The sequence below is a fragment of the Cherax quadricarinatus genome, chromosome 1 (assembly GCF_038502225.1).
Source record: "Cherax quadricarinatus isolate ZL_2023a chromosome 1, ASM3850222v1, whole genome shotgun sequence".
Lineage (NCBI taxonomy): Eukaryota > Metazoa > Arthropoda > Malacostraca > Decapoda > Parastacidae > Cherax > Cherax quadricarinatus.
In genome coordinates, this window is record NC_091292.1 from 53,504,287 (window position 1) to 53,521,428 (window position 17,142).

The following is a 17,142-nucleotide window of genomic DNA, read 5'->3' on the forward strand; positions in this document are numbered from 1 at the left end:
TACCCTTCCCATTTCATAGACTCTGCCCTCTAACGTGCTAAACGTAATTTCTTCTCTCCCAAACTCTCTACCCCTGGGAACTCTTCTATCCTCTGCCTTCCCTACATTTCCGGTCTTTCTAATCTCAACAATTCTCTCCGTCCCTTAGACATCAAGCTTACCTTCCGCCAGACTAACACTCTTCACACTAATCTCGTTCATACCTCTCCTCCCTCTACAGATATTCCTGGTGTCTACTCTATTTCTTGCTCCTCCTGTCCTCTTCAATACTTCGGAGAAACTGGTCGATCTCTTTCTGACAGACTTAGGGAGCACAAAAATAGTGCTAGGCTTGCCGACACTAACAATGCTCTTTTCTGTCACGTCAGAGATTATAGCCATCCTATTGACTGGTCTTCTGCTAAAACTGTCTTCCCTACTTCCAACTCGAACAGTCGCCGTCTAGTTGAATCCTCTCTAATACACAACTTTCCTTGTATGAATCTTAGCCCTGGCTTCGTCTCTGTAGATGCCTTCCTCTCCCACTACATTGTAAAATGCTCCAAACTTCAGAACACCCGTGACTTAACCTGACTCCTCATTTTTTCTTTTTCTTTTTCTTCTTCTCCCTCTTCCCCTTTCCTCTTTCCTTTTTCTCCTCTGGGTTGTCTTTCTCTCTTCTGTCTCATGTTTCTGTTCCTTCTTCATTTATTTCACCACTTCCCCTTTCAAGCGCCTCTGTGCGCTTGCTCTCCCTCTGTGGGCACCTAGCTCCCTTGCAGTGCTCCCCTTCCTTTGTATTTGACTGGCTCGTCCTCCTTATTCCCCACTTCTACCCCTACCACTACTACTACCTCTTCTACTACTACTACTACTACTACTACTGATGAAATTAAGACACGTGTGTGGCGTCTGGGTGTCTTTGTTGTGGACGTTTTGCCATCCAGTGGCTGGCTGGATGGCAAAGCGTCTATGACAGAGATGCCCGAGTGTTGCACATGTGTCTTAATTTCATCTTGTCGGTATTATATACCATTCTTGTACTACTACTACTACTACTACCACCACCTCTTCCTGCCTATATATAGCCGTCCTGCTCCACTTCTGGTTAGTGTGACTTTGTAAATGGTCCAAGTTGGACCGAAACGTCGTCGTAAGCTTCTCTCTTTTATGTGCGGGTTATTTGGTAATCATTCCAGTCACAGTATTGTGCCTTTTTTTTGTTATTTGGTAAATATTTTTCTTTCTCGGTTGTTTGTTGGGCTATCTCATTGAAATTTGGGCAATGTATGATGGAAAGATGCTTCTTAATGTTCAACAAAAATAAAAAAGGCGGACGATAAATAAGGGAGTTCACTTCTCAGCCATTAGCCGCCTGTTTGCAGTATATTTTGGTATGGTTTTTATGGTTGTATTCTCATTTTTTTGGACTCATTTGATAGAATGGAAGATATATTACAGAAATAGACATGATTTTGATTGCTTTAATGACGAAAAGTATCTTGAAATTGAGCTCAAAGTAGTGGAAATGTTTGATTTTTGCCGATGTTCAATGAAATGTGTAAGTCAAGTTGGTTAATTTTATTAAGTGTATTCTAACCTAACCACTCTGTAATCTGGCAAACTCAGTAATCGGGCACACTACAGGTCCCAATGATGCCGGATTTGTGATGGAGGACCTGTAGTTACTCAAGTCTGTTTGGTCTCCTCCTTTATGTATCACTGTGACCCTCACTATTTTGAGAACTGTAGGGAAGGTAGAGGATTCGATGGATTTGTTAAAGAGTGTTGCAATGATTGGTGACAGCACTTGTGATGCTTTTTTGCATATAAAGGGTGGTAAGGTATTTAAATCTCCTGTCTTGTTTTTTAGTGTGTTGATAATAAGGGAGACTTCTGTTGGGTTAGTCGGAGCTAGGAACAGTGTGTTCGGGTAGTTGCCAGTGAGGTAGTCAATGGGTGGAGTATTTGAGCTTGGGATTTTACTGGCAAGGTTTTTTTCTATGGTGGAGAAGAAATCATTGAGTCTGTTTGCTGTTTCAGTTGGTGGGAGTTGGGGTTCAACTGGTTTTGTTAGTTCAACTGTGCTATTTCCTGATATCTTTTTTGTTCCTAGAATTTCTGATAGGGTTTTCCAGGTCTTTTTTATATCACCTTTTAAGTTGGATAATTTGTTCTCATAATACCATTTTTTACCCCTTCTTATCAGGCTGGTTAGGATTGACGAGTAACGTTTTGTTTGGTCTTTGGTTATGTGACCCATTCTGTACTGCTTTTCGTATAGGTGCTTTGTATTTATGGATTTGAGGATGCTGGGTGTTAGCCAGGGACTGTTCAGTCTCTTAGCTGTCATCTGTTTAGTTTTTTTTAGGGTAGAGGTATTGGGTCTTTTTTAGAAAATTATTAATACATTCGTCAATATCTGTATAGATTTCTAGCTCAGTTTGCCAGTCGATGTTTGTCACTGCTGTTGTGAAGTTATTAATGGCTGCCTAATTATGAAGTCTGAAAGTGACTTTAGTAGTGTCTTGGGGTAATTTGCCTAGATTAGTTATGAGGTAGGTAGGGTAGTGGTCTGTGGTATTATCTGTGATTATGCCTGATTTTAAAGGGGATATGGTGTTGGTCCAGATGTGGTCTAGTAGGGAAACACTAGTCTCTGTAATTCTTGTAGGTTTTGTTACTGTTGGTAGCAACAAGCCCTTACTCATAGTGTTTGTGAATTCAGTAACATGTGGGTCCTGGTCTTGCAGGAGATTTATATTGAAGTTACCTGAGAGTAGTAAGTGATCTTTATTCATGTGTGCATCAGTTATCATACTTCCTAGGTTTTCACTAAAATGGCTAATGTTTGACTGTGGTACTCTGTAGATGTTTATCACTGTGAGAGGTTTATGTAGGTATTTGGATTTGAATTTAGCTATTTTCAGTACTAAAACCAATCAAAATCATCTCTGTTTCTGTAAAATATCTTCTATTCTATCAAACAAGACAAAGAAACTGCGAATACAACCATATGAAAATACACCACAAAGTTGCTGTTATAATCCAAAAACATGGTCACAGTTTTTTCTCTCATTATGCACTGTGTGCTGCAGGATTTGTTTTATATAGTGCACACTTACCACAAAGACACATTCTCTCATATCTAGGCCCAAATTTACTGCTCACAGCTTACCTGAGTGAGCTAAGCTCATGACGTAGTACTACAGCACTGACCCTGGCTTCAAAGCCGTAGCACTACGGCACGGACCCTCAAGGGGTTAAGGAACATAACCCACAAGAAAAATGAAGTTTCACTGTACCTCATAAAGCTAGGAACACCTACTGCATACCCTTCCTAACACATCAGGTCTGCAACAGTGATGCCTGACCTAAGACAAGACTTGTAAAGATTATTCTGTCTTATATATCAGAGTACAAACTACATACTTACCAGGGGGGAAATACCTGGATTCTCCTCAATAAAGCGTTTTGCAAACATATTCCTTGGTAACATAATTAAATACTGATTTAACTGTCCACTGACAGCTTTATCTTCCATTTCCGAGAGAACCACTGACAGCGTTCTGTAAAAGACAAGAATGAGTAGTTCCCACACATATGACACAAATGAAAATCATTCACTACTCTAATTTTTTTAACTTTTAACCTGTTATCCTAAAGACACCCACATTATAGTCAGAGATGTGTTATGAGCCATAATATTCCATGTGTGGTAGGGCTCCGCTTTACGACATTTCACCTTACGGCGTTCTCCTAATATGGCAATTTCAAATTAGTATAGTGGTCCCTCAATAATCGTAAGGCTTGATAGTCTTAATTTTCGAAAATTGTAACATTATTTTCGTCAAAACACTAGCTCGCGAATCGTTGTTTGACTCGCAAACAGTCGTTTGTCTGGGACGCGTACACACAGCCCCGAGTGCCGCACACTCCATTCCCACCCAGTGTGCCATTGTTTATCAGTGATTGAGGATGATCCCATGAGTTCATACAATACATTTCATAAAATTCCATTCGTTTTAGTGCTTGCAACTGCTAAATAAGTCACCATGGCTCCAAAGAAAGTTTCTAGCGCCAGCCCTTTGGTAAAGAATGTGAGAAACGCATATAATTTAAGAAAAAGTTTGTAGAAAAATACGAAGGTGGTGGTGGTAGAGTGGAAGCAGTTGTGATAGTGAAAGAGGGTGGTAGTGATGGTGGTAGAGGGTGCTAGCAGTTGTGATAGTGGTAGAGGGTGCTAGCAGTTGTGATAGTGGCAGAGGGTGGTAGCGATGGTAATAGAGGGTGCTAGCAGTTGTGACAGTGGTAGACGGTGGTAGTGATGGCGGTAGAAAGTGGAAGTGATGGTGGTAGAGGGTGCTAGCAGTTGTGATAGTGGTAGAGGGTGGTAGTGATGGTGGTAGAAGGTACTAGCAGTTGTGATAGTGGTAGACATTGGTAGTGATGGTGGTAGAAGGTGGTAGTGAGGTGGTAGCAGTTGTGATAGTGGTAGAAGGTGGTAGTGGTTGTGATGGTGGTAGAGGGTGCCTTCTTCAGTGATTCAGCGATTCTACCAACTCCTCCAATGTTGTTGGAGTTACAGTGGACCCCTGGTATTCGATATTAATCCGTTCCTGAGACCTCATCATATGCCAAAATTATTGAAAGCCAAATTAATTTTCCCCATAAGAAATAATGGAAATCAAATTAATCTGTGCAAGACACCCAAAAGTATTAAAAAAAAATTTACCACATGAAATATTAAGTTTAATGCACACAAACTGAAGAAAACATGCACAGTTTGTAGTACTCTACTAACAATAGAATACATGACATTTACCTTTAATGAAGATCTGGTGATGATTGATGGGATGGGAGGAGGGGAGAGTGTCGAACTTATTGTTTAGAATGGGAATCCCCTTCCATTAGGACTTCAGGTAGCAAGTCCTTTTCCGGGGTTACTTCCCTTCTTCTTTTAATGCCACTAGGACCAGACTTCTGTCGCACAACATATCTGCCCATACAGGCCTGTACCTCTCGTTCCTTTATGACTTTTCTAAAGTGGTTCACGACATTTTCATTGTAATAGTCACCAGCATGGCTTGCAATACCTGTGTGAGGGTGATTGTCATCCACAAAGGTTTTCACATTGTACACATTTCTTTAATCTGTGAAGTAGGCAACTTCTTCAATTTCTCTATCCCTTCCTCCGAAGCAGTTTCTCCAGGTATGGCCTCTTGTTGTTGAAGATGATCTAGCAGCTCATCAGTGGTTAGTTCGTCAATGTCCTCCTCCACCAACTCTTCCACATCCTCCTCACTAACCTCCAACCCCAAGGACTTCCCTAATGTCACAATGGATTCCTCAACTGGCATAGGATTCCCAGGGTTAGCCTCAAACCCTTCAAAATCCCTTTTGTCTACACATTCTGGCCACAGTTTTTCCAAACAGAGTTCAAAATCCTCTACCGTGACTGGAACGATGCACAAATAACCCGCACATAAAAGAGAGAAGCTTACGATGACGTTTCGGTCCGACTTGGACCATTTACAAAGTCACACTAACCAGAAGTGGAGCAGGACGGCTATATATAGGCAGGAAAAGGTGGAGGTAGTAGTAGTAGTAGTACAAGAATGGTATATAATACCGACAAGATGAAATTAAGACACATGTGCAACACCCGGGCATCCCTATCGTAGACGTTTCGCCATCCAGCCAGCCACTGGATGGCGAAACGTACACAACAAAGACACCCAGACGCCGCACGTGTGTCTTAATTTCATCAGTAGTAGTAGTAGTAGTAGTAGTAGTAGTAGTAGTAGTAGTAGTAGTAGTAGTAGTAGTAGTAGTAGATGTAGTAGTAGATGTAGTAGTAGATGTAGTAGTAGATGTAGTAGTAGATGTAGTAGTAGATGTAGTAGTAGATGTAGTAGTAGATGTAGTAGTAGATGTAGTAGTAGATGTAGTAGTAGATGTAGTAGTAGATGTAGTAGTAGATGTAGTAGTAGATGTAGTAGTAGATGTAGTAGTAGATGTAGTAGTAGATGTAGTAGTAGATGTAGTAGTAGATGTAGTAGTAGATGTAGTAGTAGATGTAGTAGTAGATGTAGTAGTAGATGTAGTAGTAGATGTAGTAGTAGATGTAGTAGTAGATGTAGTAGTAGATGTAGTAGTAGATGTAGTAGTAGATGTAGTAGTAGATGTAGTAGTAGATGTAGTAGTAGATGTAGTAGTAGATGTAGTAGAAGAGGTAGTAGAAGAGGTAGTAGTAGTGGTAGTGGTAGAAATGGAGAATAGGGAGGACAAGCCAGTCAAATACAAAGGAAGGGGAGCACTGCAAGAGAGCTAGGTGCCCACAGAGGGAGAGCAAGCGCACAGAGGTGCGTGAAAGGGGAAGTGGTGAAATAAATGAAGAAGGAACAGAAACACGAGACAGAAGAGAGAAAGACAGCCCAGAGGAGAAAAAGGAAAGAGGAAAGGGGAAGAGGGAGAAGAAGAAAAAGAAAAAGAAAAAATGAGGAGTCAGGTTAAGTAGGGAAGACAGTTTTAGCAGAAGACCAGTCAATAGGATGTCTCTGATCTCTGACGTGACAGAAAAGAGCATTGTTAGTGTCGGCAAGCCTAACACTATTTTTGTGCTCCCTAAGTCTGTGAGAAAGAGACCGACCAGTTTCTCCGAAGTATTGAAGAGGACAGGAGGAGCAAGAAATAGAGTAGACACCAGGAACATCTGTAGAGGGAGGAGAGGAATGATCGAGATTAGTGCGAAAAGTGTTAGTCTGGCGGAAGGTAAGCTTGATGTCTAAGGGACGGAGAGAGTTGTTGAGATTAGAAAGACCGGAAATGTAGGGAAGGCAGAGGATAGAAGAGTTCCCAGGGGTAGAGAGTTTGGGAGAGAAGAAATTATGTTTAGCACGTGAGAGGGCAGAGTCTATGAAATGGGAAGGGTAGCCAAGACGGGAAAGCGAATTATGAAGAGTGGAAATTTCTGCTGGAAGGAACTGAGAATCACAGATGCGGAGGGCATGGAGAAAGAGGGAAATAAGAACACTTTTCTTGACAGGGGAAGCATGATAGGAAAAGTAGTGAATGTACATGCCACTGTGCATAGGTTTTCGGTAAACGGAAAAGGAAAAACCTGTATCTGAGCGGTGGACATGGACATCAAGGAAAGGAAGCAAGGAATTAGATTCCCATTCAGATTTAAACTTAATGGAAGGGGCAAGATTATTAAGAGCTTCAAGAAAAGGTTGGAAGAGACTGGAGTCATGAGGCCACAGAGCAAAGATGTCATCCACATAGCGGAGCCAGAGTGAAGGTATTATTCAAAAGTCCTCTTAGTCACTCCCTCCCAAGCCTTACATATAAGGTTTACACAATTGAGGATATTAAAGTGATCCTTCCAAAACTCTTTTAGAGTCAATCGAGTGTCTGTGGTCACTTCAAAGCACTTTTGAAACATAGCTTTTGTGTACAGTTTCCTGAAGTTGGAAATGACCTGCTGGTCCATGGGCTGCAGGAGAGGAGTAGTATTAGGAGGCAAAAACTTGACCTTAATGAAGCTCATGTCCCCACAAAGTCACTCTGCCAAGTCTGTAGGATGACCAGGGGCACTGTCTAATACCAGGAGGCACTTAAGGTCTAATTTCTTTTCAATTAGGTAATTTTTCACAGTGGGGGTAAATGTGTGGTGTAACCAGTCATAGAAAAAGTCCCTAGTGACCCATGCCTTACAGTTTGCCCTCCACAGCACACACAAATTAGCCTTGAGGACATTGTTTTTCTTGAACACTCTGGGAGTTTCAGAGTGATACACCAATAAAGTCTTCACTTTGCAATCACCACTAGCATTGGCACACATCAAAAGAGTAAGCCTGTCTTTCATAGGCTCATGTCCTGGGAGTGCCTTTTCCTCCTGAGTAATGTAGGTCCTGCTTGGCAATTTCTTCCAAAACAGGCCTGTTTCATCGCAGTTAAACACTTGTTCAGGTTTCAATTCTTCACTGTCTATGTAATCCTTGAATTCCTTCACATATTTTTCAGCTGCTTTTTGGTCTGAACTGGCAGCCTCACCATGCCTAATCACACTATGTATGCCACTACGATTCTTAAATCTTTCAAACCAACCTTTGCTGGCCTTAAATTCACTCACATTACCACTAGTTGCAGGGATTTTTTCAATTAAATCCTCATGCAACTTCCTTGCCTTTTCACAAATGATCGCTTGAGAGATGCTATCTCTTGCTATCTGTTTTTCATTTATCCACACCAATAACAGCCTCTCAACATCTTCTAACACTTACGGTCTCTGTTTCAAAAACACAGTTGCACCTTTTGCAACAACAGCTTCCTTGATTGCCGTTTTCCTGGTCACTATAGTAGCAATGGTTGATTGGGGTTTTGTATACAACCTGGCCAGCTCCGACACACGCACTCCACTTTCATACTTTGCAATTATCTCTTTCTTCATTTCAATAGTCATTAGCACCCTTTTTCTCGAAGGGTTGGCACTAGAAGCTTTCCTGGGGTCCATGGTGACTTATTTTGCAGAAACAAGCACCAAAAACAGTGGTAATATGGAATGTACTGAATGTATCCATAGATGCGATCACACTGGCTGGCTTGTAAACACTGGCACGCACGAGGCAGTTCAGGCCACACGTGGACACGTCTCGGATGAATCGAGTGTAGCGGGTTTTTTAACAAGTGGCGAGGCGAAATTCTTGCATTAAAATGTATCGAATACCGGATTTAACGGATACCGATGCCATCGAATACCGGGGAACCACTGTATACGGGGCTACGGAAAACACCGCTGCCTCAGCTGCTGCTTCACCACCATTATGGACGGTTTACTGTCAGTGGCCCTTATACACCCAACAACAACACAACACAACACCTCTCGTGACATACATAATGACTTATTTTATTCATTCTAGAGTATATTCCATGTTTCTATGTTATTAATATTGTTTATTATGTCATATTAGTTGAATTGTGATAGATAAACAAGCCATAGAGTTGATATTAGTGTCATTCTCCAACAATAAACTCGCCTCCCCACCCTCTGCCATACACCAACAAAAGTCTTCAATAAAAGGTAAGTGTGATGTTAAATGCTCATTTATATACACCTACCATCCGACTTACAACCGAGTTCTGTTCCGAGAAACCAGTTGTAAGTCGAAATGGTCGTAAGTCGAACTTTACTACTGAATATCAATATAACATTTTTGTAATGACTTTATTTTATTATTTTATTTAGGTATTTCATGTTTTACTTTACTTTTTATGCTGTTAGTACTGTATTTTATACTGTAAGGTTTAGGATAAACACTGTGTACAACACAAATAGTTGTTTATTTCCCAGAAATTTGGCATAAAAAACACGTTGTAATAAAGTTGGTAGAATTACCGACAATATGTAAAGTAAAAGGACACAAGTGCAACTAATGTGACATTTATTGTGGCAACGTTTCACTCTCCAGGAGCTTTATCAAGCCATTACAAACAATACATGGACACAGAGGGTATATAAAGGCTCAGAGTGAGGAGCAATACTAGTGAGGTACCATTTCGATGTTCACTAGTGGTAGTAGTAGTAGTAGTACTAGTGGTAGTGACAAAAGTAATACAATATGGTAGAGCAATTAATTCGTACATGAGTAAAAGGATATAAAAGCTATTACTTGGGTAACATAAAAATAGGTTGGACAAATAGAGACTGGAAAGAGGCAGCTTGTTTTAGTGTTCACTCTCTGTAATGTGCTTTGTGTAGCATAACAGGAGAGACTATGTGATGGCAGGGTTTACTGTTTTCAGGAGGATTCTTGCTAAGACTTCGGAGATGGTGAAGCTGCCGTTGTTTTGTTTAATTGTATTCAAAACAGCGATCAGTGCTGATTCGAGGCACTTGCGTCTGTGGAAATTAGTTTCTTTGATCACTAATTGGGCGTCTCTGAATTTCATGAGATGATTGGTGGAATTTCGGTGTTGTACACAGGCATTGTTCAAGTTATCGTTCCTACATGCGTAAATGTGTTCATTGAGGCGGGTGTCGAGGTTTATTGCTGTTTCGCCTACGTATATCTTGTCACAGCCTCCACAGGGTATAGTGTAAACTCCTGCATTGACTGGTTCGTGGTGCTTGGATTTTGTTCTGGTTAGATCCTTTATTGAAGTGCTAGAAGCGATGGCGACTCTGGTGTTAGCTTGTGAAAGTACTTTTGAGACGTTCATTGCAACCTGGCTGTTGGGAAGAATTATAACTTTGTTGGGAGTGGTGTTGAAGCGTGGAGAATTAATGATCTGAAGAGCTCTTTTCTTGCAGTCTTTGATGAAAAAAGAAGGAAAATGTAACTCAATGAATGTTTTGTGAATGTATGTACATTCCTCGTCAAGAAACTCAGGACTACAAATTCGGTATGCTCTTAGGAAAAACCCGATGATGATGCCTCTTTTGGTCTTGGTATCTTGACTGGAATAGAAGTGTGTGAGATCATTTTTATTGGTGGGTTTCCGATAAACTTGAAATCTTAGGTTGTTGTCTACTTTGTGAATGAGGACGTCGAGGAAAGGTAGCTTGTCATTGAACTCTTCTTCTAGTGTAAACTGGATCGCCGGTTCAACTGCGTTGAGCCTTGCCTGAAGATCTCGTACACCAAAACGTTTTGGAGTTATTACGAGGACATCGTCCACGTAACGTAACCAAGTGACGCTTGAAGGGATGATGTTGGCGAAGTGTTCGGACTCTAGGTGTTCCATGTATAAGTTGGCTAGGACGGCACTTATGGGGGACCCCATTCCCATGCCGTAGGTTTGTTTGTAGAGCTTGTTATTGAAAGAAAAACAGTTGAAATTAACACAGAGTTCAATCAAGTCAACAAAATCTCCGGGAGGTAGAGGAAGATTAAGGTCCTGATTGACTTTACGTCATAGAACCTCGATGGCTTTTTTGGTAGGTACTTTTGTGAAGAGGGAAGTCACATCCAAACTGCTTAGTTTCTTGTTACGGATGGAGAGGCTACGGATGCGGTTGAGAAGGTCGCCCGAGTGTTTAAGATGAGCGGGGCTGATGGTCCCCAGAAGGCAGGAAAGATGTTTGGCAAGAACTCTGGCTAGTTTGTGTGGAGCACTGCCTATTCCTGACGTGATTGGTCTGAGAGGAATATTGTGTTTATGGGTCTTGGGTAAACCATACATGTGTGCTGGTTTAGGGTTGCTTGGTAACAAGTACAGAAGTTTCTTCCCTTCTCTAGTGCGTTTGAGTATTTGTCTGGTTTTGTATAGAAAATCTTTGGTGAGCGTCTCCCACTCCCAAGCACCCCTTCTCTCCAGCTACCCAAGCTTACTTGACTGAATGTGCCGAAGAACTTCCTAACATCACTAAGGAAACCTTTGAAACTGCAAGGAATATGAGGGCCAATCTTCAGATTGACCAACACACTGCTGAGCATATTCTCAGCACAGTCACCACAGCTAACCTCCAACAGAAGATCAAACTCAATCGCAAACTTCAGTACCTCTGCACTAACAGTCGATGGAAGGAAATGGGATGCGAATCCCTGATAAACAACTTATCGTCACGCACCTTAACCGACTACAAAAAACAAGCACTGAGTCTGGGACTCAAATTTACCACCAACATACGCAAACCTAACTATCAACTCAATCTAGTTACCAGGAACCATAGACACAGTGACAGCAACTTCCAGAAGGGTTATATACAGGGCCTTCTCACTGCAGCTTTATGTGAACTTTCTTCTTCTAATCTTCCTAGACGATACATCACTGCCCTTAAGAACCTCGCCAACGACCCCAACATTATCGTCACCACCGCCGACAAAGGAGGTGGAGTCGTCATACTCAACACCAGTGACTACAACACTAAAATGATGGACCTTTTGAATGATCAATCTACATACGAACCCATCAGCACTCAACAGTGGGAGACGCTCACCAAAGATTTTCTATACAAAACCAGACAAATACTCAAACGCACTAGAGAAGGGAAGAAACTTCTGTACTTGTTACCAAGCAACCCGAAACCAGCACACATGTATGGTTTACCCAAGACCCATAAACACAATATTCCTCTCAGACCACTCACGTCAGGAATAGGCAGTGCTCCACACAAACTAGCCAGAGTTCTTGCCAAACATCTTTCCTGCCTTCTGGGGACCATCAGCCCCGCTCATCTTAAACACTCAGGCGACCTTCTCAACTGCATCCGTAACAAGAAACTAAGCAGTTTGGATGTGACTTCCCTCTTCACAAAAGTACCTACCAAAAAAGCCATCGAGGTTCTATGACGTAAAGTCAATCAGGACCTTAATCTTCCTCTACCTCCCGGAGATTTTGTCGACTTGATTGAACTCTGTGTTAATTTCAACTGTTTTTCTTTCAATAACAAGCTCTACAAACAAACCTACGGCAAGGGAATGGGGTCCCCCATAAGTGCCGTCCTAGCCAACTTATACATGGAACACCTAGAGTCCGAACACTTCGCCAACATCATCCCTTTGAGCATCACTTGGTTACCTTACGTGGACGATGTCCTCGTAATAACTCCAAAATGTTTTGGTGTACGAGATCTTCAGGCAAGGCTCAACGCAGTTCAACCGGTGATCCAGTTTACACTAGAAGAAGAGTCCAATGACAAGCTACCTTTCCTCGACGTCCTCATTCACAAAGTAGACAACAACCTAAGATTTCAAGTTTATCGGAAACCCACCAATAAAAATGATCTCACACACTTCTATTCCAGTCAAGATACCAAGACCAAAAGAGGCATCATCATCGGGTTTTTCCTAAGAGCATACCGAATTTGTAGTCCTGAGTTTCTTGACGAGGAATGTACATACATTCACAAAACATTCACTGAGTTACATTTTCCTTCTTTTTTCATCAAAGACTGCAAGAAAAGAGCTTTTCAGATCATTAATTCTCCACGCTTCAACACCACTCCCAACAAAGTTATAATTCTTCCCAACAGCCAGGTTGCACTGAACGTCTCAAAAGTACTTTCACAAGCTAACACCAGAGTCGCCATCGCTTCTAGCACTTCAATAAAGGATCTAACCAGGACAAAATCCAAGCACCACGAACCAGTCAATGCAGGAGTTTACACTATACCCTGTGGAGGCTGTGACAAGATTTACGTAGGTGAAACAGCAAGAAACCTCGACACCCGCCTCAATGAACACATTTACGCATGTAGGAACGATAACTTGAACAACGCCTGTGTACAACACCGAAATTCCACCAATCATCTCATGAAATTCAGAGACGCCCAATTTGTGATCAAAGAAACTAATTTCCGCAGACGCAAGTGCCTCGAATCAGCACTGATCGCTGTTTCGAATACAATTAAACAAAACAACGGCAGCTTCACCATCTCCGAAGTCTTAGCAAGAATCCTCCTGAAAACAGTAAACCCTGCCATCACATAGTCTCTCCTGTTATACTACACAAAGCACATTACAGAGAGTGAACACTAAAACAAGCTGCCTCTTTCCAGTCTCTATTTGTCCAACCTATTTTTATGTTACCCAAGTAATAGCTTTTATATCCTTTTACTCATGTACGAATTAATTGCTCTACCATATTGTATTACATTTGTCACTACCACTACTACTATTACTACTACCATTAGTGAACATCGAAATGGTACCTCACTAGTATTGCTCCTCACTCTGAGCCTTTATGTACCCTCTGTGTCCATGTATTGTTTGTAATGGCTTGATAAAGCTCCTGGAGAGTGAAACGTTGCCACAATAAATGTCACATTAGTTGCACTTGTGTCCTTTTACTTTACATAAAAAACACGGTCGTAAGTCGAGTGGTCGTAAGTCGAGCAGGTCGTAAGTCGGATGGTAGGTGTATTTTGTTAGTGCTTTACATTTATTTGGCATTCTTTTCTGCACGTAAATTTATATTTAATCTAGGGAAGTGACCCCTGAAGTGACCTAGAGTCCTTATGGAGGAGGATTCCCCTTCCAAACAATAACCTCTCTTCCCTTTCTCCTCCTCCCTGTCTTCCATTCATCAACAACAGCCTTCAATAAAGGTAACTGTCATGTTGAATGTTCATTTTTTTGTGCATGTAAATCAATAAGGTAAAAAAAAAATTGTTGTTGATACTTCTGGGTGTCTGGAACGAATTAATTGGATTTACATTATTTCTTATGGGGAAAATGGATTTGAAAATCGACAATTTCGATAATAGTCACACTTCCAGGAATGGATTAATTACGAAAAACGAGGGACCACTGTATGGCCAAAACTCGCTATACGGCTGTCTTTCTAATACGATGTGCCCCACCCAATTTGTTTACATTCTCTGTGAGCTCCATGAGCTCTGCATCTCCATTATGTCTGGAAACTTTTCAAAATTTCCAGTGTTTTAAAGTTAAGTATTTCATATTTCATAGATACTCTAATATTTATACTTATGTGTACCTGTACATAAATATACTTACACACTGTGCTGGCATGCAAGTATATATTAAAATCAATATGAGTGTCTTATGTCTCGAGATGCCATATTAATAATAATACTCAATAATACTTGTTGAGGCAAGTTAAATGTTGTATATTACATTAATATACACATTTTCATTAATCCATCTGTGATATTTTTTCAAAATTATATAACAAACATGCTACTTAACATATAAACATGATAACTACACCCCACAGTAGAGTAAATTAACCCAACAAAAAGCCGCAGTAAGATAATCACTAAATCCCATCCCTGGCAACATATCTCCCCACTCTTCATAGATCTAAACTTACTCCCTGTTCACAACATCCACACTTACTACTGTGCAATCTATATCTACAGGACCTCAAATTCCAATATTAACCTTGACCAAAAATGCTTTCTTGATAGTTGTGACAGGATCCACAGGCATAACACCAGACACAAACATCTCTATGACATTCCCCGTGTTCGACTAAACCTTTACAAAAATTCAATGTATTTCAAAGGATCTAAAATCTGGAACACCCTACCTGAAAACTCTATAACTGCAGACACATTCATCACTTTCAAAACTACAGTTAGAAAACATCTTATCTCCCTGATACACCCTGACAACTAACTACATGATAACCACCTGGTGGTTCACAATTACACTCACTCACCCACTGACTATAAACCCAGAAATACTAATCTTAATCTTAAAATAATAAATCCTAACTAGTCATAAGTTTGCCGATGATACTTCAATATAGACACTTTGTATTGTGCCAAAACAAAAGCATTCACATTGCTAAACTCACAAATTAAAATGTAGTCACTTAGCCTTAATACCATAATCTGTAAGGATTTAATGTTAAGAATTAATCTAAGTCTGCCCAAAATGCCTAGCCATGCTAGGTGTCCTAGTGGCCCCCTCTGTAATTAGTATTCTATAACATGTAAACCACACAATACCCAAAACCTGCAAACCCCACATTATAACCCTTACAGAGAATAAATGTGAGATGTGGCGGCCAGGCGACTTGTAGGAGGGACAGCAAGAATAACGTTTTCTCTAGTCTAACATCAGAGAAAATGTATACACTACAGTATTACTGGGGGTAACTGTAGAAAATTATTCTATTCGTATGCCTTCAGAGCGTCATTTCTTCTAAATATGGTGTTACATGAGAATGGGAGTGTTCCTCTTTATTTATTCTACTGTATCCATGTGGAGACAACTTGTACACAATGTAAAGTGTTTGTATTATGTTATAATTCAAACGTGTACGAACCAAAACCAGATGCGTTAATGTTTGTTTACATAACTCTGCATCTCTGTTCTCTCTCATGTGCACTCATTCTCTCTCTCATTTATTTGTTTTATCTTGTTTACTCACCTATCACCCTACATTAGGACTGGTTTGATAATGAGTGAACTGTATGTGCATTTTATCGCTGCATGGGTGGGGTTGCCTGGTATGATAGGTATGGTAGCCTGGCTGGCTGCCATACCTGCCACACCTGATTTCTTACGATAAATACTACTCATCTAACCCTACATTAAGACTAAAAATATTTTAACCCTTTCAGGGGCGACAGGCCCTCTCCTAAACTTGCTCTCAGGGTCGGAAATTTAAAAAAAAAAATTATTTTTTCTTATGAAATGATAGAGAATCTTTTCCCGATCATAATGACACCAAAACTATAAAATCTGATGGAAAACTTGTGGAATTATGCTCTCGCAAAGTTAGCAGTCTCAATGATGTTTACGCATCGGCGATTTCGCCCACTTTGAGCCCTATTTTTGGCCAATTCCTATGTACCAGTCGACAAAAATCATAACTATTTTGCTAGAACTCCATTTTTCTATTGAATTAGTACAACAAACCACCCACTTACGATTTCAACTATCCAATGAAGTGGTCAGAGATTGGCAATTTGCCAATTTCACACAAATTTCAAAAGAAGCCAATTTTCAAATAGGGTCCAGGATAAACAAGACAGATATTCCTGGTACTAAAATAACATTTCCTCTGTTCATTAGTCACGTCCTCAGGCCTCTGTTACATTTCATTTGCTTTCCACTTTGAATTTTTATTCTCACAAAGAATAGAAGATTTAGTGTAGAAATGGTATAAATAATATAAGCGCACTTGTGAAAGAATATTAGACTCACCAGTTGACGTGTATTGGACGCTTGGCATGATTTGTTTACTTTTGAACTTTGGCAAAAATCGAACACTCCTGTTACTCTGAGCTCAATTTCAAGATCATTTTCTTTGTGAAACCAATCAAAATCATCTCCATTTCTGTAATATGTCTTCCATTTTATAAAATGAGACCAGGAAAACTAGAATACAACCAAAGATACCATACAAAAATACAGTGCAAAGTCACTGTTTTAAACCAAAAACACAGTCAAAGTTTCTTTCTCGTTATGCACTGTGTGCTGCAGGATTTTTTTTATACTGTGCACACTCACTAACCACATAGACCAGTTCTTTCATATGCTAGCCTACCAGCTTTCTCTCGCTAGATTTGAAGACGCTAGAATTTACGCATACTTGTACGTCAATAACCCTGGTGTATAAGCCATACTAGTACGTCAGAAACCCTGAAAGGGTTAAATGTCATAGTATATTACATGTGGGTGGGGTGAACTGGCCTGACTGGCTACCTGCAAATAAATACTACTCACCTCTCACCCTACA

The 17,142-nt window shown here is 40.5% G+C and overlaps 1 protein-coding gene across 5 annotated transcripts in view; it reads right to left on the reverse strand.

Annotated features, from left to right (window-relative positions):
- The window catches only part of LOC128688240 (uncharacterized), a 254,209-nt gene that overhangs the window by 139,131 nt on the left and 97,936 nt on the right, over window positions 1-17,142 (reverse strand). For all 5 annotated transcript variants that reach the window (XM_070082241.1, XM_070082252.1, XM_070082248.1 and 2 more), the window contains one exon: window positions 3,416-3,548. In XM_070082241.1, coding sequence (XP_069938342.1) covers window positions 3,416-3,523 — 108 coding nt within the window. In that variant the 5' untranslated portion in view covers window positions 3,524-3,548. The remainder of the gene's footprint in view (window positions 1-3,415; window positions 3,549-17,142) is intronic.